We start from the raw sequence: 24,370 nt of genomic DNA on the forward strand, positions 1-24,370 counted from the left end.
CTTTAATGACCTCCAATGTCACGTGACAACCCCCCCCATCGTTGTGTAGCCGTTCGCGCTTTTAACTTCCAAAAAAGCCGCGAAGGTTCCAAGCTGCGCCTGTTAAAAGCAAGGCTGGGGAATGCGTCTTGAGGGACGAATTTCTTTCGCTTTTTCTCTTGGGAATTGTCTGTGAGGCAAGTTCCTCTCTCCCGCGCTGGGCTGAAGCAAACCGTTCGGGCCTGCGGCGGAGAGACGAGTCTCTTTTCTATTCAGGCGGATTCGGGGACAACCTACGCGGGGTCCTAAGTGGAGCTGGGTCCTGACGTGACCTTTGCAGGCTCGAAAGGCGTGAGCCGGGCAGTAGAAACCGGCGCTGGCTAGGGAATAAATAGGCTCTTGAGCACCGGCAAGATCCCGCTTTGAGGATTTATGAGCTGGGTGTGGGGAGCGCACGTGAGGAGGAGGCGGCGGTGGTGGAGGCGGCGGCCGTTGGGACAGCATGGTGAGTTTGGAGGGGAAGCAGAAGGAAGAGAGGGAGTTTGGATTGGCTTCATCTAGTTCTGTGCTCGGTTAAAAAAGAGGATAAATGCTTACAGAATTCTCGGTTTGTTCACATTAGGGGTATAGGACTCTTTCGGTTGCAAGGTATTTCTGAAATATTTGTAAACAGTGGGGACTCTAATGTTGATGGTTTATATCAGGGGTCTTCAAACTTGGCCCTTTTATGACTTGTGGACTTCAACTCCCAGAATTCCTCAGCCAGCTTTGCTGGCTGAGGAATTCTGGGAGTTGAAGTCCACAAGTCATAAAAGGGCCAAGTTTGAAGACCCCTGGTTTATATGTTATTGATCACAAACATTTGCATCCTACTTTTCACGGCAGCATACTTTACAAGCAGTACAAGCGGTTGTAAAATAAAAATGCAATATGTATTATATAAAACAAGCTTATGGTCCTCCTTCCCATAGGGCAGCTGGTGATGTTATAATTTACTTCGTAGGGAGGAAAAAGCCCAGCTGAACAGGCTTCCGTGTTTGTTGCTTGCCTTTCTTCCATCTCTTAAGGAATCTTATCCGTGTTTTTCTCTGTTAATAATATGATTGGCCTTGGTAAGTAGGCTGTGGCGTGTTTATACTTGTAAACAGCAAAAAGGAATCCAGTGATTAATGATTAGCAGGTGTTATTACTCTATAAGGAATTTTGAATGATTCATTTAATCAGTAATAGTTTTGATGTAAATAATTCAGATCTGAATGTTCAGCAACACAGTTTAACTAGTTAAAACAAATATGAGAAGACAAACTTTTTTGTTTAATACTCTAAATATTACTGCTGGTTATTCTTTTTTTCGAAGAAGATAATTCAGTCATTTGCTTGTTCAGTATTGATTAGTCAATATAATCCATTTGCCATAATGAAAGTTAAACCATACAAAAGGTTAAAGAACATAAAAGGCTATATACTGACATTCTGCGGACATTAATGAAAACATGAATTTTTATTTACACAATTGCCCACATGGCCAAGCGCTACTATGATTAGTATTTTAAGTTGCTATGCCATCCAACTTCCAATGACCCTGGCTACCTCACAAAAATATTGAAAATAAGAAAAATTAATACAATAATAGAGAAAAGTAAAGGAATAAAACAGTAACAGCGGGATAGGAACAAAAGAGAATGAAACCTCCATAATCCAAAGAGGTTTTAACAAAGATGTGGTCAACTCTTTGAAACACCACCATCAGGATTTCAGGGAGAAGGAAACTTCATTGGATAGGGCATGGGTTACTACAGTGAACGCACAGTTCTGGAGTCTCAGTAGATGACATTTATAAATCAAAGGAACCCAGAGTGTGTCAGCCCTGCCATATAGGCTGGGCAGGTACTAGGAGAGTTCCCCTCAGCTAACCAGGCCCTATGCACAGCAACATTCCATGCTATTTTAACCTTACATAAGGAGGAAATCTTTGTTGATCAGAGAAGTATTTGATGTTAATTGAAGAACTAACTTAGTAAAGTTCAGTCTTATGAATGTTTATTTGTTTTTCTCCTAACTAAGCCAACTCTCAAACATTAGTTTGGTGTAGTGGTTCAAGCATCAAGCTAAAACTGAGACACTGAGTTCTTGTCTTGCCTTAGACACAAATCCAGTTGGGTAATCTTGAGCCAGGCAGTCTCTCTCAGTCCTAGGAAATAAGCAATGGTAAACCACTTCCTAAGATCCTTGGCAAGGGGCTGGTCCAAGCAATTGCCAGGAATAAACACTGAATTGAACCTAACCCCATCCCTCAAAAAAGCAAAAGCCAACTCTAATGAGACATCTGTAATCTACCAAAATCTTGATTTTAGTCTAGTTTTAATTCTGCCTACCTCTGCAGAAGAAAAAACGTTCCCATTATGTTAAATTTTAGATATCATGAAAAGCTAAATAGTTTTCTCATTTTAATACAGAATCTTTGCAAATGGTCATGTATTTGCATTTGATAGCTATATTAACTTATGAAGTTGCATTGACAGTGATGTTTGGGAATAATTGTCATATATATGTGTGTGTGTGTGTGTGTGTGTGTGTGTGTATGTATGTGTGTATATATATGTATGTATGTATGTAGATCTTTGGTCATTCGGGTTTTTCCCCCACGTAGAATTGGAGGTATCAGGGCAACGTTTTGACGAAATCTCATCTGTCATCCTCAGTCTGGTGACTTCAGCTTCATTCTTCTGGGAGAAGTGTGGGGGCTTAGCTGTGTTCTGATTGGGTGGGAGTGTGTTTTGAATGGGGGCTGTGTTCTGATTGGGTGGGGATGTGTTTTGAGTGAACAGCTAAGCCCCCCACCCAATCAGAGCACACCTCCACCCCATCAGAACACAGCCAAGCCGTCACCCACAGAACACACCCCCTTTAAAAAAGAAGAAAAAACAGCCACTATCACATACTTCTCCCAGAAGAACGAAGGTGAAGTCACCAGCCTGAGGATGACGGATGAGATTTCGTCGAAACGTTGCCCTGATACCTCCAATTCTATGTGGGGAAAACCCCGAATGACCAAAGATCTACATACAAACACCCGCGAAAACCTCCAAAAATATTTACACACACACACACATATATATGTATATGACTTAATTTTCTTGTGTCATGTATTTTATTTTTATAATGTATACTCCCAACATTATGGAAACTAAGCCTCAAACACAATTTCCAAATTCAAAATATTAAAATTAGATGGGAAGATTAAAGGGCCATGCTAAGCATATTGTTGGGTAAGGGTGGATAACCTTTGACCATACTGCCTGACACAAAAGAAACTAGTATTAAAACAGCTGTTGCTTGAGTAGAAGCACAAGCTCTGTATCAAATAAGGGCTGGACACATCATCAGGAAACCACGCCTACCCCATTGCTGGCAATGGGGGAAAATCTCCGATATGTTGCGCGACGTCATGCGATGTCGCGAGTTTGGCATGTCTGGTCTATACTGTATAATATAAATTTTGTGAACTAGAAATAAAGTTCTGTTTTCAAAAATATATTGATATGTCTAAGGACTTGTTGCATATAGTAGAATTCTTTTAGTTTTTCTGGCCCTTTAGAATATATTGCTACTGATATTAAATCGCAAAAACAGCTTCTCTTGACCCAAGGATCTTTTTCTTCATACAATAAAAAAGGTAAATGTCTACAGAAACTGATTTACAGTCACGTTTCGTGGTTTATATATGTTGGCCAAATATGTTCACTGGCTCTCTCCCTTCCTCCCCCTTTTCCTTTCCCCCCTCCTAATCTTATTTCATGCCCTTCATATTTAACCTGATCCATCAACCTAGACAAGGTACCTGGCATGATATGGTCCCTTACTGTTGACTTATAGATATTGCTTTAAAATTGTTGTTTCTTATTATCTAACATAAATAGTTGCTTAGGTTAATATGCACACAAAAATATGTAATCAGTTTTCATGTCCTTGAAAAAGTACAATTATTTCCTGTAAGAAGTTTAATGATACAACTGTGTTATTTTCCCTTTCTTTTTGTACTACGTCTGATGATGGTTTTTCTCAAAAAAGTATGATTAACAGATTTATTTAATGGTAAAAGCTTTGAAAAAGAGTACAGTTTATTGATAAATCATTGATTCACAACTGTTTTTACAAAATAAGTTCAATAGAATGAATAACAGATTTGGAAGAGACCTTGGAAGTCTTCTAGACCAGAGGTCCCCAACTATTGGGCACCAGGAACCAGTTCCGTGGAGAGAGGTTTTTCCGCGGACCAGAGGGTACATGGTTTTGTGTGCTGCCTGCATCTCACGGATGGGGCTTTGCTTGTTTGTGCAGACCGGTTGCTGGCATGCCATGGACCGGTACTGGTCCACAGACTGGGGTTTGGGGATCCCTGTTCTAGACCAATCCCCTGCTCAAGCAGGAGTCTATACCATTTCAGTTGTCCAAAAAAAACCCTCCAGTGATGGAATACCCATAATTTCTGAAGGCAAGCTGTTCCACTGATTATTTTTTTCTAACTTTAAGGAAATTTCTCCTTATTTCTAGATTGGTTCTTTCCATTAGTTTTCATCCATTGTTTCTTGTTCTGCCCCCGGGTGTTTGGAGTGTAGCTTGACCCCCTCTTCTTTGTATCAGCCCCTTAGATATTGTAACACTGTTATCATGTCACGCCTTGTCCTTCTTTTCATTAAACTAGACATATCAAAATCTGCAATCGTTCTTAATGTGTTTAGCCTCCAGTCCCCTAATCCTTGATGGTCTTCTCTGCACTCTTTCTAGAATTTCAACATCTTTTTTATATTATGGTGACCAAAACTGGATGCAATATTTCAAATGTCTCACGAAGGCATTATAAAGAATATTCTTTCCTCATTCGAAATAGAGATTAATAGCAGCAAGGAGTGCTTTTTATTATACAAATATTTAAATTAGAAGAATATCAAAAAGCAAAAAAAATATACATCAATATCATATACAGCGTAAATTGAAAAATCTTCAACTTTTACTGTTGTGTAGTTAAGTCGGAACTTTATGTGATAGCTGTCTGCTTCATGATCCTACATAATCCTCTTTATGAAACAGTGAAATGGTTTATTTGCTATCACATTCCTGTTTGTATAGTAAGAGTTTTGGACTAGCACTGGGAAAACCACAGAACAAGTACTTCCTTAAACCATGGAAGCTTGCTGGGTGATTCTCATTCCTACTTTAAAGTGTGTGTGTGCTAAGGAAATATATCTACTATGCTTTGATTTCTTGAATGAAAGGTGGGGTATAAATCCATCAAAAGTGATTTGAATATTATATTGCTCATATTTGATATAGCTTAAGATTCTCTAATTGAAACATTCCAGTGGATAGCTAGAGTATCTTTGGTCAGGTTTCAGGGGATAATTTTTAGTTAAATCTAATGATGTGTACAATCTTCCTTGAGAAAGTTAACAGACCACTGTTGTAATAATTTTTGATATATAACAGTTAATTACAACTCCTTAATACATCTTATGAGAGTGGGGTATTTTTTGCTACCTTGAAAATTATCACTATTTAAAAAAATCTCTGTAGACTATTATAAGAATTATTGACGAGTTGCAAATTTTATTTATCAAAGAGGAAGACAACTCTGAATTTAAAAGTTGCCTTATTAATGGCATATTGGCATATAAAATAAATAAATAAATGTCTCCCCATTCCCTTGAAAGTTATGATTAAGAGAAACAACAATTACTAATTTATGTCCACTGCCGTAACTCAGTGGATCTCTTTTAAAGCTGAGTTATTTCAATGGAAAAAAAATCAATTTTCCTTTTAGATAGACTAGCTAAGATAATCTTAACACAGTGGGTAAGCAGCTTGAGAATTTCTTTGATGAAATAGATTTTGTAGGGCAATTTCAGTTGGATTCAGATCTAGACTTGCTCAGTATAATGATCTCCCTTATCAAGAATTAATATAATTCTATTGATTCTCCTCAATCTTTTCACAGCATCACCACTGAGCATAGTAACGTAGAATCATTTGAATGAAAAGACTTGGGAGCCATAATTTGAGTTTATTAATTGGCTGAAGTTTGCATAGGAAGGGAAAATTCAGTATGTTTTTGAGAGGAGTGTATTCTCCCTGAAATGGTTAGATTTGTAGATTTTCAGTGGTCTTCAACTTAACAACTGTAATGGAGCTTGTCCATCACGGTGATAAGTCATGATGGTCATAAACTGGGCTAGTCATGTGATCAACCCAATTTTACACCCTATTTTGTGGTCATTAGGCAAACATGGTGATCATAAAGTGAATGCAATAATCGTTAAGCAAAGCAATAGTTACTTGTAGGCGTGATTGTTCTGAAAACTGGAAGTAAATGCTGGTTTTCAACAAAACTGTGGTAAAACATGATCACATGGCCATGGGACGCTGCAAACGGCCATAAATGTGGCCCAGTTGCCAAATGTCCGAGCTAAGCAACTGGTTGTAAGTTGAGAGCTATCTATAGGTCACTTGATAGCACAGAGGTAGTCTGATAATGGTAGTTTTGAAGATAGTTCAGAAGCTGCAATTAATTTAAAGCACACCCATTATTTTCGAACTGAGTAAATATTTTCCTAGGGTTTGAAATATTTGGAGTGGTTATAAGATCAATTCTGAATGCATTTCCAAAACTAACAACAAAACAAACCTTCACAAGTTTTGGGACTCATAATTTTAAAGTTGTTCTCTTACATCAACAATTTGTGTACTAATATATTTATCAGAGGACTTGTCGGAATGCTGTCAATTTCAAAGATTAAACTATGTGACATCAATTTTTAAAAAAAAAAACTAATATTCTAGATTCTGCCTTCACTTCCTTGTTAACCACTTTATTATTTTTGAAAATAATGTTTTGGATTTGTAAGTAGTGTTTAAAATGTATTGTTATTTCTAAATACAGGTAGTCTTTCACTTACTACCATTCGTTTAGTGACTGTTCAGTGTTACAACAACATGGAAAAAAGTGACATGACCGTTTTTCATATCTATGACCATTGCAGCATCTCCATGATCAAAATTTGAGTGCTTGGTAACTGGCATGTATTTATGATGGTTGCAGTGTTCTGGAGTCATATGATCACCTTTTGTGACTTTCTGACAGCAAAGCCAATGGGGAAGCCAGATTCACTTAACCATGTTACTAACTTAATTGCAGGGATTCACTTAACAACTGTAGCAAGAAAAGTCATAAAAATGGGACAAAACTCCCTTAAGAACTATCTTGCTTAGCAGCAGAAATTTTGGACTCAATTGTAGTTGTAAGTCGAGAGGTATCTGTATAACAATTCTCAATAAAATATGTCCATCTCGGTTTCTGATCCTTCAGTGGCCCCAGTGCCATAGCTTGGATAGGTGGAGGTCTTTATCTATAATAACATATTACCTGTGACTGAGGACTGTGCTGCTTAGATAGTTTATGTGTTGCTTGTTACATTGGGCCATAGAGATAAAAAATGGTATTCAGCAGGACTCCACAGCATTCATAGTGACCATAAGTTGTTCTAACTAATCTTGGGACCTAATACATGAAGGCAGGCACATGTTAGACATTGTCTCTCTCAAATCAGATATCTAGATACAAAGGGCAGTTCCACAAACCCTTTGCTATGGTCAGATCATTTCTTGGTCCTGGTGAGATTCATTACCTTTTGGGATCCCCCAGAGAAAATGGGATGATTAAGGTGACACATGCATGGACATCTTATGGACCTTGATGGTTTATGTTGGGGCCTTGAAAGTTATCCCAGTAATTTTATGGGTGCACCTGGCCACTTGACTGGCCACTATCAAGTAGCCTTTCCCTTTTGGTCAGAGTGGTCCCTGGTTTTTCAAAGATCTGAGAGAGAAGTAGTGGAAGAAAAGTTGCCTGTAATGCCAATTGCTTTATAGGCTGGCCAATTCTCTGTGGGAGAAGGGTCAGCAAGTAGATTTCCCTACGTAGCCTCTCTGACTATTAGCAAAATGTATGTATTGTAGCATTACAATACTGCAAGTATATATAAAAAGTGAAGCTTGTGTTGCAGTATCATTATATGTTTTATTATTTTGAAGAAAACTCCAGATTCTGTTAATTTTTCTGATTACCTAATTAGGAAAAATAGAAGGAAATAAAATATGAATATGAATAAGTGTTATGCTTCACATACTATGACAACAGACAATACTTATTTTTGCTACAAGCTATACAGGGCAAAAATGAACTTTTCTTACCATAGTTTGATGATGAGATAAGAATAGATTTGTATTACCAACACAGTACCCCAGTGTATACAGGGACAGGAAACTTGAATAGCTAAGGGTGCTTAACATTTGTCAAGTTTATTTTAGGGTTTACACGGCCGTATTAATATGATTCATAATATACAACTCAAACTGCCAAGGCCATTTCCCTATCATAAGCTTTAGGTTGTAAATAAAAATGTGAATATTCTTTTGTTTTTAACTTACACACAATCCATTGTAGTTGCTGAATCATAAAATATCATGGCTGAGTTAATATCTACAACTAATATCTAATTGTTTCACTTAGACATGATGTGTGAACCAAGGCACTGCTCTTTGAAAAACCATAGAAATGAAGAAAGTTACACTGTCTGATGGCACTATTAATGTTAGCTCTTTTGTTAGCTGATTTTCAAGTGTAATATTTTATAAGGTGAGAGATAAAACTATTAAAAAGAAAAGGATATAAATGTAACATCAGAAATTAAAATTATAAAAAACAATGTTAACTTTTAACTTCCCAGTATATGACATTCAAAAATTAATTATAGTGGTAAATAGCTGAACTAGAATTCATCAAGAAATTCAGCTTATATACTGTATACGTTACATAGCTAACCAATGCAGAAATGTCTGTTACGGTGTTTGCCCAAAAGTAAGACCAACTCCGAAAATAAGCCCTTGCTTGACTTTTGGGGGTGGGCCTAATATAAGTCCTATCCTAAAAATAAGTGAGGTGAGGCGCATGGCTAAAAATCAATCTGGGGTGGGGGAGTGGAACTTACAATTGCAGCCAGGCCTCCCATGGATTGACACTTGCCTCGCCAGCCCACTTCTGCGGCCAAAGGAGCAGCTTCAATCTGTGGTTTTCTGCAAAATGCAGGCCAGAGCTCCATTCTCAGTTGCAGAATGAAGCTGCAGCAGAAAAAGTGTGAGCTGGCTGGGTGGGGCTGTCGCTGCCGCTGCTGTGAGGTGAGTAAAACAGTCACCCCCTGAAAATAAGACCTGGTGCCTCTTTTGGAGGAAACCCCCCCACATAAGACCGGGTCTTATTTGGGGGGAAACACGATAATTCACTCATCTGTTTTATAAATAGTCAATATTAAATTATCACTGGATATTCTTTATACATTTAAATTCATCTTGATCACTGCTTATTATTTCACCCCAACCTTGGGCATATATGTAATTGAAGCTCAAAAGAATGCCTCCTACGTCTGATTAACAGGCTATAGCCTACAAAATCTTCCACTATACCATAATACTTTTGTCACTTTAAGTTTCCATTAAGATTTCTTTTTTTTAAAATAGATAATCACTGACTAACTTGAATTGTGATTTTGTTTGAGTCCGTTGAAGGGTAAAATTCTCCTGGTTTAACACTTCCGTACAAGGCAGATCATATCTAGAATTCTTAACCAGGGTCAGGAAGAGGTATTTTATCATTAATGATATTCCCTTTTTAATAGCATTGTATGTTTCCCATAAATAATATAGTATAGATAGGACTCTGGCTTCTTTTGAACTCAGGAGGCACTGACTTAGTCATTTGTACAGTCTAGTGATAGGTACATGGTGGTCAGATATTGATCTTACAGGATATGATAGAAACAGTTTGATTGCATGAAATAGGCTTAGAAAAGGAAAATAGGAATAAGAGGTATTTTGCAGCTAAACTTCTATTTTGTCCTGTGGGTAAACAATTGAAAAGCAATTACACTAACATATTACTCTGCCTTCGTAACGTGAAGTATATTAGAAAACGTTATTTTTAATTACAACTCTATATGTATTGTGAGAACATTTTTAAATGGATAGTATTATTGTGATAATTGGGTATGAGACTTGTCCCTCAAAGCAGAGCAGAGCAGATTTCAGGGGGAAAAAGGAAAATGAGGAAAGACAGATTTGAGAGATATGGGTAGAAGGAGAGACCTAAGGAAGCTTGGAATCCTGACCCAAGGAAAAAACATATCTTTCAGAATGACAAATTTATGTATATATTTTAACTGTCAGGGAAGGGAAGCATTTACAGTCTTTAGATACATTTTAATATCAAAACCATTTACAGCAATTTCAATGTACTTTGTTGTTGTTGTTAGCTGCGAAGTCGTGTCCGACTCAACGTGACCCTATGGACAACGTTCCTCCAGGCCTTCCTGTCCTCTACCATCTTCTGGAGTCCATTTAAGCTCACGCCTACTGCTTCAGTGACTCCATCCAGCCACCTCATTCTCTGTCGTCCCCTTGTTCTATTGCCCTCAATCTTTCCCAGCATTAGGCTCTTCTCCAGTTTTTGATTCCATGTTAAAGTGTGCTTCTGATCTATCCCAGTTTCATATATTACTGTGATAACTAAAAGTGGTGTGTGGCAACATGTACCAGAGATGCTCACATTCTTCTTAACTTTTAATGGAAATCGTTGGGTGGAATCCTACTGGCACAGAAAATAGGAAGTGGGAATTCAGTACTGTTCTGTCACCAGTATTCAGTCTAAAATATTTCTTACAAAGAGTGCTTTGATCTGAAGATACTAAGGGGAGACCATATGGGTTATTAAGTGAGGACCTCATGTAACTGCCACTTCTGATTTCCTGCTAGCTTGCCCATAAACTTTACTTTTGGGAAGCTAGCAGGAATATTGAAAATCACAGTCATATGATTGTCGGGAATGCTGTGACAGCCAGAACTTTGAGGATCAGTCATGAGTCCCTCTTGTTCTGTGCCATTGTAACTTTGAATGGTTGCTGAATGAATGGATATAATCTGAGGACTATCTGTACTTTGCAAACAGAGTAGGCACAAGTTACTGTATATTGACAAGAATAACAAGAGACACCTTGCAATGCTGGAAGTAAGGAACAGACTTAGAGAATGGCTTGAGTTACCTACCAGATGTTTTGCAATTTTAAATAATCATAATTGTTTTTCTTAATGTGCACTGAAATAGAATGATTTACATAATTTATATAATTTGTCATATATATGTGTGTGTGTGTATGTATGTGTATGTATGTATTAACAGATTTGTACTTGATATATTTGGTATTTGGATTTTAGTATCCCAGTTCTTAGACTTTCAGTTTTCTGCCATCTGAACTTCAATTTATTTAGTCTTATGCTTAAATTTATATTTCACTGCTTTTAATTTTTTTTGTTCTTATTGTAATGGTTGAGTTAGCACCTCTGTATTTGAATCTCTTTGTCTTACTCTGAACTGGTAGTTTTATAAACCAAATGAAGCACTGGAAGGCTACTTTAAGATCCAGCTATTAAGATGCAGAGGGAATGGGAAATAGATTTTAAAGTAAGAATGAATTTAATCACTGATATCTATGGAACATCTAAGCAATATTATCTGTGTCTGTGATTTCTGATTAAAAAGGTTATATATTAACTCTAATTTTGTTCACTAAGTTTAAAAAATTTAATGTGAAACATTTGCATTTGTTTTTTTGTTTTCAAATTCATATGCCATTTTATCTGTCACATACATTTTCCAACAGCCCTTAGATAGAAAGATTTCTCATTTTTATGATGGAACTGGCCATGCACGTTTCAACTTCAAAAACCATAACTACAGCATATCACATATGACAGTAGAAAATTATAGACATGCTACTTCATTTTATCCAATAAAATGTTAGGCTTTTGAATGGGAAATAATTTTTATAAACTTTATGCATAATTGACTTGCGAGGCTGGTGTGTTGTGCAATTAGTTCACATGGTGTAATAAGATGGAGGGTTTGTGTCACAGTAAGCTGGTAGGGTGGGGGCACGAAGGGAGGCTCAGCCAATCTCAATCTCAAGAAGAGACTTGGTGGAGTAGTGGGCTAATGCCTCCTTAAGTAACACCAGCTGCCTGCAATTAGTGCAGGTTCGAGTCCCACCAGGCTCAAGGTTGACTCAGCCTTCCATCCTTCCGAGGTAGGTAAAATGAGGACCCAGATTGTTGGGGGCAATAAGCTGACTTTGTAATAATGCCGCTGGGGGGGCCGAAAGCCCTAATAAGCAGGCATATACATAGAATGAAGGCTATTGCTAAGCACATTGATTTGTGCTTTAGATTGTAAGCCGCCCTGAGTCTTTGGAGGAGTGCGGGATATAAATGGGATTAAAAAAAATGTATGCATGGTTGTACTTTGATAATAAAGGTTCATTCATTCATAAAATAATGTATGTTTCACTATTGTCTCATTGGTTATACAAAGAAAGTTTTTCAAGTGGAATAAGCATGAATTTGAGAATTAATGGAAAGTACAGTTATTGAATGCATTGTTGATTTTATCCTTTTGTTTAAAAATGTACTCAATTTGGTACTTTACAGATGTAATAGATTATAAGGTTTGTTGTCCAACGTATTTGGGAAGTGTCAGAGCCAAGAGAGCTGTTATAAAGCCACATTTTAAAATGTCATTGCTTTAGCTTAAAGCTAATAATAATTAGAACTAATAATAATTCAGTTATAAGAAAATGATGCTATTTATTTATTTATTTTAATTCCATTTATATCCCGCCCTTCTCCGAAGACTCAGGGCGGCTTACAAGCTTAGCAGTAGCCTTCATTCTATGTATATGCCTGCTTATTAGGGCTTTCATACACCCCCCAAGCGGCATTATTACAAAGTCAGCTTAATTGCCCCCAACAATCTGGGTCCTCATTTTACCTACCTTGGAAGGATGGAAGGCTGAGTCAACCCTGAGCCTGGTGGGACTCGAACCTGCACTAATTGCAGGCAGCTGGTGTTACTTAAGGAGGCATCAGCCCACTGCTCCACCAAGGCTCTTGGTTGGTTGGTTTTAGAGTAGCTGTGAAATAAAGTTTGTTCATGTTAACATGCATTGGTTTATTCTTCTACAGGGGGTGATAGGTGTGCAGCTGGTGGTTACCATGGTGATGACTAGCATTATACAGAAGATCATACCTCACTACTCTCTTGCCCGGTGGCTTCTTTGCAGTGGAAGGTAAGATAAGAAACCAGAATTAAACATCTGATAAAGTGGGTTCTTGTCCATGAAAGCTGATGCTGTAGTAAATTTGCTGCATCTGTAAGATGCCATTGGATATTTTGCTGGCTTATTCCATTGTGTACCAAGTTTGTCTGGAAATTGATTATAATTATAATGCGCTTGGATATGTTGATTCTAAAAATAATCATGTTAAATCTTTTCCAGTCTTATGTAAAAATGTGCATTATGCTGTAGCTTAGCATCTTCTTGAGAAATAAGTGCTATATATTGTTCTATTACATATGCTATCCATGGATAGACACTTCTATCTCACCTTGCTTAATAATATGACCATATATTTTCTGCATAATTGTCTCAATAATTAAAATATGCCTCCTGTAAGAGGAAAAGCAGATTTGAAATTTAAAACAAGAGGATGGCTTACTTAAAGACAATAGTCATTAGTGACAGTTATAGTACTTGTGACAAATTACTTAATAAATTACTTGCTAAAAACAATTAAGAAACACATTTGGGCTATCCCCAGGCTCCCTAAATCCTTTAGAATTACTTGTGAATTTCCATTTGAAATATTCTACCTTTTGTGATATTCTTGCTAAAAAACTAGAATAACTGGTGATCTTCAGAAGATTAATTCTCTAGTTAGATATTATTTGGTTTTTTTAAATGCATTTAAATTTCAGAAGGGATTACTCTAAAAATTAGAAAATAAGAAATAAGCCCAATTTCCTGATTAAATAATTAAGTATCAAGGACCCCACAATTCTATATATAGTTACAACAGTCACTGCACAATGTATGCAGCCAGGTGTTCTTTTGGTTGGATTTACTAATAACTGATGATTTATCTACTCAACCTAAATCTTCTTCTCTGTCTTCATCAAGAGCTTAATTGATGGATGATTCTGAGATGTGTGGAAGGACTGTGTAAGCCAGATGGCTGCATGACAAATAAAAGGGAGTCTAGCACTCATAATTGGCAGCTGCTTGCCACTGTAGAAATTTGTTCAAATACCTCACTAGAGAGGACAGGTGGAAGGACAAAGTAAGTAGATAGGGTAGCTTTGGCCTTGCTAAGTCTTAAAACAGCAGTCTCCTTATTGGTCCTCTGGAGATTCCTGTGGGATATTGAACAGCTGGCCGTGGACTATTGAGTTTGTCATAATTTATCTACAGAATTATCTGTAGATAATTAACTGGTGGAATTTCCATCACAAAGCAGTGGTTATTACATCACCAGTTCCAGTAGTTTTGGTTGTGGGTGTTAGGCAAGGACTATGCTTCTCTTATCCTGCTGCATTGTCCTTTGCTTCAACTCCCCTTCCTACCTATCCCTATCTCTGCTCTTTTGGCTGCCCTTCACTCTGTCACTTCCTACTCCTGCTGCCCTTTGCTGTCCTTTTCCTCCTGCTCTCTCTGTTTCTGTTTTCGTTTCACATGTCAACATCATATGTAAGATAATCACAAATGAAGAATACGGTTCTGTATTGCATAACTAAGGGACGCGGTGGCTCAGTGGGTTAGGACGCTGAGCTTGTCGATCAGAAGGTCGGCAGTTTGGCGGGTCGAATCCCGAGTGCCGTGTAACAGATTGAGCGCCTGTTACTCGTCCCAGCTTCTGCCAACCTAGCAGTTCGAAAGCACGTAAAAATGCAAGTAGAAAAATAGGGACCACTACGGTGGGAAGGTAACAGCGTTCCGTGCGCCTTTGGCGTCTAGTCATGCCGGCCACATGACCACGGAGACGTCCTCGGACAAGCGCTGGCTCTTCGGCTTTGAAACGGAGATGAGCACCGGCCCCTAGAGTCGGAAACGACTAGCACGCATGTGCGGGGGAACCTTTACCTTTACCTATTGCATAACTAGAAGCTTTCATGGGCAAGTATAGATATAATTAAAACTATTTTAACCTTACTATTTGAATTGCAAGGGCTTGCATTATATTTAGTAAAATGTCATTCCAATTGTTGTTAATGTTTTTCTGGTGGGGATTGTTTTTTAGTTTGCGGTGGTACCTGCATCCCACAGAAGAAGAATTACGTATTCTTGCAGGAAAACAACAAAAGGGAAAAAGCAAGAAAGATAGGTATGAAAACAGTGTGGGTAACTAATTATTTTCCAATCTTTACATAGTTGTAAATTGTGATTGATTATTTGATTTCCTTAATTATGGAAATAAATTTTTAGAAGTGATTTTGCACAGAATGAAATTGTACAGGTATGCAAATCTGCTTTTTAAAACGTTGATACCATACTAAAAATCAAAGGGTTAGGGTTAAGGTAGAGGAAATGGAGATAGGTAATCTCTATACTTGCCCTTGTCTCTATTGTGCATTTTATTGGTTTAAAAGGATAAGAAAAGGTACAGAGTACAATTAGAACTGACTTTACGTTGCTGACTTCCTTGTTTAATTTAAATATGTATACATCATAGTTTATATGGAAGAATTTAAAATGAACAGGTATTACAATAAAAAGAGTAACACTAGGATAGAGTCAGGAATTACAACTTATTTGGTCAATTTTTTAAAAAAAAAACTTATCCAGACGACAAGCCAAAATCAGTATTATGTGACCATCCAAGATGCAAGATCTAATGTTCTCCTGACTAATCTCTTGTTCTACTGACACTTACAAGGACTTCTGTATAGATAATTTTAGAACATTAACATGGAAGAATTCTGTTTGTGTGATACTGATCCCACACTAATTATAGTTTAAAAGTTAAATATTCAAATAACCTATAAGATTTCTTCTACTAGAGCAGACATGTCAAACTCGCGATGTCACGTGATGTCGCACAATGTATCAGAGCTTTTTCGCCATTGCCAGCAATGGGGTGGGCGTGGCTTCCCGATGACGCGTCTGGCCCACGGCCCAGCAGTTTGACACCCCTATACTAGAGGATTGAAGTCTACTAGGTCTGTCCACTGGTAAAACTATAAGCAAGACTGAGAAAAGTCTCTTTTAAAATTAATTATTTGTATGTTTTATTTAAAATTATTGTACAACAGTAAATGCCATCACAAGTCAAACTTGACTTATGATAATTACAAAGATGGGACTGTGCTGTTTTCTTGGCAGTTGTAGTTCAACAGTTTGCCTGTGTTGTCTTCTGTGAAGTTTTTACAAATTGAGTTTCAAGCTTTAATGCTACTCTTGAGAATGAAGTGTACCACATGGTAAATTAATTAAAGTGCTCCATCGCAGAATAAAAGTTAAAATCTAAAAGTATTTATTTAAGGGCCTGAAAAATGCTGTCTGATACCAAAGTAATACACTGATCAAGGCATCCCAAATAAGAAGGACTGCCACTGAGAATAACTTAACCTTCAGGCAGCCATTTCTTACAACTTATTCTTTCACTTACTATGCCAAATTTTTACTTGAACAACAGTGTTTTCCATCTGAAAGGTTTATACAAATTGTGCATCAACTTTATTTCTCCATTAAATTATAAAGGCTAGAAATTAGGTTTTCCAAAGGAAAGTTCAGCAGCCAAATGCTCCTGAAGATTTAGTAGATCCTTCAGTACCTTGTTTTATGTTTTATGGAACAGTTGTAAATGTATTACAAACAAATTAACAAAGGTAGAAGAGAACACATGAAGGATGCTTAGTATGCAAGGCGATTTCAGCTATTCTTCAGAAGAATTTGTTACAGAAAAATCATTGATAATAAAGCCTGTGAGCTTTAAGCTGTGACTTCAGGAGCATCTTTAGGAGCTTTTGTGTTCTTGATTCCTAGAACTTAAATTACTAAATTTCTCTTGCCTATTTTCATTTCTTGACATTCAGCAAAAGAGTTGCCAGAATTTTACAAGTTGGGTTTGTACGTGTACTTATGAAAAATTCTAGCATAAAAATGGAATGATATGATGCTCATTAGTTCAACTCGGTTAAAAAAACTCAAGTTCATTTGCACATGTCTGCACATATACCCAATTAGATTAAGCTGAGTAGCAGTTTCTAAGTTTTCAGCCTTTAGATTCACAGATAAATTTGATAAAACAGATAAAATAAATTTGATAGCATTTCTGTCTATTGAATAACATTGTAATATTGAAAGTAGCTTTATTAAAATCTATTAAGTACTCTTTGAGTTGTTTGTCATCCTCTTTTCTTATCTTAATTGATTCTTTTTGAGGGTGAGTGAGAAGAAAAAAGAACAAAAATATTCTTTTGCATTATTATATCCTAATTCCAAACTCCTCAACCTTTTCTTATTTTTTGTGGTTGCTGTATAATTGTGTGGGAGCACAGGAACTTAAGCGCCCAATGATGTATGTTTATCCCTTGTGGTAATTTTTTAGAAGAGAATGTTCTTAAGTTGGATAGATATGAGTTAGATGATCATATGATCATATTATTGTTAGCAGTAGCTGAACTGGAGATGGCTTGCACCTCATCCCATTATTTTTCTTTATGAATGAGGATGTTTGTGTTTCATGCTACTTTTTAAGTAGCAATTTTAGAGTCTTAGTAAGAGTTGATGCGATATTGACAGTTTTAATATATGTTTATCTCAACAGGAAGTACAATGGTCACATTGAAAACAAACCATTAACCATTCCTAAAGATATTAATCTTCATCTGGAAACAAAATCTATCACTGAAATGGATGCATTGGGTAAGGGATTATAATAAATTGAATCACGATAAAATTTTGTGTTCCTAAGCATTTGTTGTTTTGGAAAATATTTTTAAAATACCTTTTAAAAAAGGAGAAATGCTACAGCTTGAGGATCCATAGACTAGTATTTAGGCAGTCATAAAATAATCGAAAAATCCATTAGTATGCTTAATTCATCTCCATGTGTTTAACTTTTTTATAAGCTATCCTTGGCTTCTTTGAACTTTCTATATAGAGGGAATATTTCAAATGTATATGCAAAGTTTTCCTTTTGAATTTCAAATATTTATTTATTTTACAATAAAACTTGCTCAATTCTAGCAGATTCTTGAAGGAATAGAAACATATCAAAAGGAATCATATTGATTCAATATTGTAACTGCTAGATTTAGTAGATGCATGTAAGTAAATTGTTACCATTATGCAAAATAGGTGGTATGTTTATAATTTATTTTAGTTTATGAGAATTAAGGATCTTTATTAGGATTTGTCTGAGTGAACGCACTTTGCCCTATGGAAGCAAAAATGTTCATCCCATAGAGATATGAAAGTGGTAACATTTTTCTCATTAAGGAGTTTTTAATTCTCACAAAGTGTCATCCATTAAGTCCATTAACTGAATAAGATTATTGTACAAAAGTCTTTAACTATTGGATCCCAGAAGAGACTTCAGAAGGGAAGCAGAACAATCTGGAAGTTTACAGCAATGTTTCTTAACTTCAGCAACTTTAGGATGCCTGGACTTCATCTCCCAGAAGTCCATGCATTTTAAAGGTGCTGACGTTAAGAAAAAGTAGTTTAAAGAGATGTATATCTGTTATATTTATATTAGGAGGATATTACATAATATCTTAATAAATACTTAATAAACCAGCACCTTCAAGCTTTGCACTTGCCTAATGAGCTTTAATAAATCTTGGAAAACAGGTTTTTGAGTGCATATAAAAATAACTTGATGGAATGTGATATTTATGCAATACTTTGGTTAACGTTCGCATCCTTTCTCCACATTTATATGTGATGCTTGAATCTATATTTAAAACTTTCAATATATTTTTTGAGATCAAGTTATCTGATCATTCCATTTGTAATATTTTTGAAACATCTGGGAATATCTGAGACAAGGTTTTATTTCAACCACATTTGGTGGTTGAGAAAAGGACAAGTAACTAGGATTATTAATTATTACTATACTTCCCTGTCTTCCCATTTTGCTCATATAAAGTGCTTCAGGAAAATGTACAAGTATCCCTCATTTAGCAACTGCATTCATTTAGCAAAGCAGTCACTAAGTGATAATCGCATGACTGCAACTGTGATTATGATTTTACTTCAGATTTCCTTTGCTTTACGATGTCAGAAAGATAGACCCCAAATAACTGGGTGAAACACTAGGAAAGTTTCAGAAACCTGGTTCACAAGGAAGTCATGTAAAAGGGCAAATTTTATTGCCCTTTTCTCCAATCCCCCTGCCCTTTTAAATGCTCACTCCAACACTCAGATAATTAGCAAGAAGAGAATATTTGTATTTACATTCATTGGAGAGAGGGATTGCAAAAGAATAAGGAGGCACACAATGGGAATACACATCAAAAGGAATGTGCTGGTGCAGGCTGTATGCCTAGTATGCTCTGGGTTGTGAGCCACCAGTTGCTTAGGCTAGGGGTCTCTAACCCCTGGTTTGTGGACCAGCACTGGTCCATGGCATGCCAAAAAGCAAAGCCCCATCCTCTGGATGCAGACAGCAAACAAAACCGTGCCCCCACCGGTTCGCGGGAAAGCCTTTCTCCATAAAACCGATGCCCAAAAGATTGGGGACTGCTGGCTTAGGCAAACAAAAGCCTTTAATATGAAACTGATTAGGGTCTTGTCAGTGTCAAGCAGCAATACTAATGTGAGAACATCACATTAAAAAGAATATAACAGAAACAATTAAAAACCACATGTGCTGCAAGAAACACGCATTCAGATTATTAAAGGGGATTCATTTAGCATCTTGGCCCATGTCTTTGGAAAGAACCATGTCTTCAAGACCTTTCTAAAGGTGGGCACAGACGGGTGATTTGAACTTGTCAGGAAATGTTATTCCATAGGGCAAGGCATACCTTCTTGGTCTAACGTGTGTATCACTTATTTGATGGGACCCATGTCAACCCTATCAGTTTTTGTTTGATGGAGGCTGATAGTCTCACAGATGTCCAGGTCTGTGCTCTGAAGATGGTTTATAAATATGTGTATGTATATTTCAACTACTAAACTTCCACTTTTTATTTTAGCCCTGCATTATTTTCCTGAGTATCAGTGGTTGGTGGACTTCACAGTGGCAGCTACAGTTGTGTATTTGGTAACTGAAGCTTACTATACTTGGATGAAGCCTTCGCAAGAAATGAATATCAGCATAGTCTGGTGTTTTCTTGTTCTCGCTTTTGCAATGTATCCTTTTAAAGTGTTCTGGAACTTCTGTTAAACTTTCAAAAAGATGAATATTTTGTGAAATTCACGGTGGAATTTTTTTAAAGAAATAGTTCATAGGAAATACCTGGTGCTTTTTCTCTAATATAGCATTCCCCAATCCGATATTCTCCAAATACAGTATGTTAGATTACATCTTCTAGAATTTTCCTGCTGTCTAGGAACAGACATGGTATTTGATATCCATGGTATTTGGATAACACCATGCACTAATCATCACTAGGCATATTTTAGTTCATGCCACAATATTTGTGTTAAGGCTAAGAAAAAAGTTTCTACAAATTGGGATTAGTTCATCAGAACTAAGTTAAAGCAGCTCAGACAATAATATTTTACGGTTACCTTTGTCCCTAATATAAGTTGAATAAAACACTTTATAGCCACCTAGTTCAAAGTTACCTAAAGTGCGTTCAAAATGATTATGCTAGATTTTAATATATTTATTATGAAAACAATTGTGGAAACTGTAATTACTTAAAGATATTTTATTATTATACCATAGCCAGAATTCTGTAGATGCTTGGCAATTGACTTATGATGGTTGCAGTGTCCTGGGGTCACATGATAACCTTCTGATGAGAAAGTCAACATGGAAGCAAAATTCACTTAACAACCGTGTTACTAACTTAACAGCTGCAGTGATTGACTTAACATCTATGGCAAGAAAGGTTCTAAAATGGGGCAAAACTCACTTAACAAATGTCTCACTTAGCAACATAAATTTTGGGCTCAATTGTGATTGTAAGTTGAGGACTACCTGTATTGTGGTTCTTTTGTAGTTTGAAAGTAATTCTCATAGCTCTACTCCTATTAAATCATACTTCCTCTTACATAGCAAGAATTTGAAGTAATTTTATTTACTTCCCTTATTCTGAATATTAGAACATATGGGCCAATATTATTTTTATTATTCACTGAAAGATTTAGTACTTAGTACAGGAAAATGTATTCTTTCAAACCTAGAAGAGGCTGCTTATTTTCTTTTACAGCATATGGACAGACTCAACTATAGTTTCAACTGAAAAATTGAGCGTTGTAGACCAAGCTAAATCCAAAAACACAAGGGAGTTTCTGGAAGCTGGGCACTCAGATTAGTCAGCCATTAATAGATACATAGAGATAAATCACATTTACGCAGCGTTCAAAATTGTAAAAAAGCTAAGAAGGAAACCAAAAGACCATATCCTCTCCAGCAGCAAACACCCAGATAAGCAGGGATTAACAGCAGGAAAAGAAATGGAAAACAATATCCTAATCAAGGAACTACCAAGAAGACAAGCTAATAAAAAGCAGAAAACTACCATTAAAGGAACTACTAAGGAGAAAACCATACCCCCACCAACACTGGCAGAGCAAGCTATTGAATATAGAGAACAAGACCACCCACACACTAGCACTGGTTATGCAAGCAAACAAGTTCCGAGAACACCAAGGATGCAACAGTTCAACCCTGAGCTACACATATCCTTCTGTATTAGTTCCAGAACTCTTCCTAAAATGTCAAATTCCATATTTTGGGAGTGATAGTTCAGGATCACATTTTAACCATTAGCAACTATACTTTTCCTCATAATTGTGTTAACTATAATGCCTTGAGACTAAAAATGAACCATAAAAGGATATGACCAAATCATATCAGTCAAAGACCCTTTAGGTATTTTACAGAGCCAACATAAATATATATGCTGTTTCTCCTTTTGAAGACATTATTGTGAGAATCAAGTAAAAAAAATAATTCATGAATGAATGAACTTTTTAAATTGTAAGAAATACTGTATGTTCAATATTTCATAAGCCTTTCTATAATAATAATAATAATAATAATAATAATAATAATAATAATAATAATAATAATAATAATAATAATAATAAAGTTGGAAGGGACCTTGGAGGTCATCTAGTCCAACCCCTTGCTCAGGCAGGAAACCTTATACCATTTCAGGCAAATGGCTGTCCAGTCTCTTCTTAAAAACTTCCAGTGTTGGAGCATTCACAGCTTCTGGAGGCAGGTTGTTCCACTGGTTAATTGTTCTAACTGTCAGGAAGTTCCTCCTTAGTTCTAGGTTGCTTATTTCTTATTTTACAGATCATATACAGTATATTGCCAATATTAACTAGTATATTGATTTGTTTTGTGTAAAATTAAATTTGTTGATGTAACTTCAGATAAAGCATCTATTAAATATCTAAATACTTCAAGTGTATTTGAAGCTGCTAAAGCTTTCAGACCATATTTTTTCTGATAAGACAAGTTTTAATTCCACATACTTCAGAAAGGTTATATTCGAAATATAAGCACAAAATCCTTCAAACACCTGTTTCTAATCAAAGGTTCGGTAGATAGCATACTGCATGAATATGTTTCCATATATACCTGTAGTAGCAAGTCTTAAACCAATGTTTCTCTCTTTTTTGCCTGTGACCCCTTTACAAACTTCTTTTTCTTCTAGGTCCTCACCTATCCAGGTCCCATTACAAGATATGGATTATCTTATTTTCTGGCATTGGCAAAAGAGTATTTGCAGCATAAAAAAATCTTTTTCGGAGGGGGTGGGGGGGCAAGTGACATTTTTTTCATCTGTGGCCTTTGAAATAATCTAAATAGTCAAGGGGCCATATGGCCGCAGTTTGAGAACCATTATCTTAGACTTCTGTGATCATTTGTCTTTCAGGAAATTACAACATTCCCTCTACTCTTTAGGAACTGCTATTTTATATAGTATCATTTTTTTTCTTCTGAATGTTTACGACCCATTTCTTCTGCAAAAGTTGTGGCTGGTTCTCAATTTCTATAATCCGTATTCTGTTTCTATTTACCTCTTAGACACTGCTTTCTTTGTTGATGTATGTTCTTTATGGAAACGTGTCTTCTATGTCAGCTCTGGCTGACAGCAGATCATTCAGTAGTTGTCTTAAAATATGCTGCAAATAGAAGAAAGATAGGGCTAGATTTGACTTTAGTGTGTGTTTTTATAGCTGATAGATTCAGGAGGGATCACCAGTATTACTTTTGATTGCTCACTCAATTCTGACGATAAATAAAACAAATGCCCTAGTCTAAAACTTTTCCTACACTGAGGAAACCCCAATCCACAAAGCATGCAAGTATTTTTATGCATCTGTATTCAATATTGGTGTATGGCAATAAAAAAATGTTACCGCTTTTGATGTCATACAGATTTATGTTGGAACTTGTTGAACAATTACTTTATATTTTAAAAACTATAACTTTAAAACAATACCCATGTAACAGTAATTTCTAAATTTCTTATTTGTTTAAAAGGGTCGAGGATTTCTTCAATTATAATTTAAAACATTTAAAAATCTTCTAAAAAGGACCATATCATTATTAATAAAAGTAAAAATAAAAAAGACTGCTAAGTTTCATTTATATATTTCGCCCCCGATATTTTTAAATACTGTAGTTTCTAATAAGGAATCTAATTTTTAATCTAATAATCTATTCTTAAAGAGCTAATAGAGCTGTTTAATTTTCTTTTAAAAGAGTGTTGCTTAATTTTGAAAATATACAATAGTTTGCTGAGTTTTTAATGTTTCCATTAAACCTGAAGGGCCTAATTATAATTCTTAAATGAAAGAAAAGTCACTTATGATACATTTAATAATAATAATTTTTACTGAAGTTTAAAAACACAAGGATAAAACTAATGTAAACTAGGAGAAATATTGAAAAATGGAGGAGGGAAAAATATAAAATGAAAAAACAGAAAAAATATAGAAATGAATTTCCCCTTCATTAAGACAAGTACATTTTCAGTAAAACTGAAAGACAAAAACGACAAATACAAAAAAGAGAAAGAAGGACACATAACTAAGGCTGATTATCAGCAGACAGCCAGAACATGTAAAGATGAAGTCAGGAAAGCAAAGGCTCAGAACGAACAAAGACTTGCAACAGAAATCATGGATTTAAAAAAAGGTTTCTTCCAACATATTAACAAGAAAAAAGTCAAGGAAACTGTAGGTCCACTAAAGAGAAAAGATGGCATGGAAATAACAGGCAACGGAGAAAGCAGAGCTGCTTAACTCATACT

General features: G+C 36.1%; 1 protein-coding gene across 1 annotated transcript in view; it reads left to right on the plus strand.

Moving 5' to 3' along the window:
* Positions 1-337: 337 nt before the first annotated feature.
* The window catches only part of TMEM161B (transmembrane protein 161B), a 43,559-nt gene continuing 19,526 nt past the window's right edge, over positions 338-24,370 (plus strand). Inside the window, exons 1-5 of the mRNA XM_083355524.1 lie at positions 338-484; positions 13,102-13,205; positions 15,214-15,297; positions 17,743-17,840; positions 20,120-20,276. Coding sequence (XP_083211650.1) covers positions 482-484; positions 13,102-13,205; positions 15,214-15,297; positions 17,743-17,840; positions 20,120-20,276 — 446 coding nt within the window. The 5' untranslated portion in view covers positions 338-481. The remainder of the gene's footprint in view (positions 485-13,101; positions 13,206-15,213; positions 15,298-17,742; positions 17,841-20,119; positions 20,277-24,370) is intronic.

The sequence above is a fragment of the Vipera ursinii genome (assembly GCF_947247035.1).
Source record: "Vipera ursinii genome assembly, chromosome: 2".
Lineage (NCBI taxonomy): Eukaryota > Metazoa > Chordata > Lepidosauria > Squamata > Viperidae > Vipera > Vipera ursinii.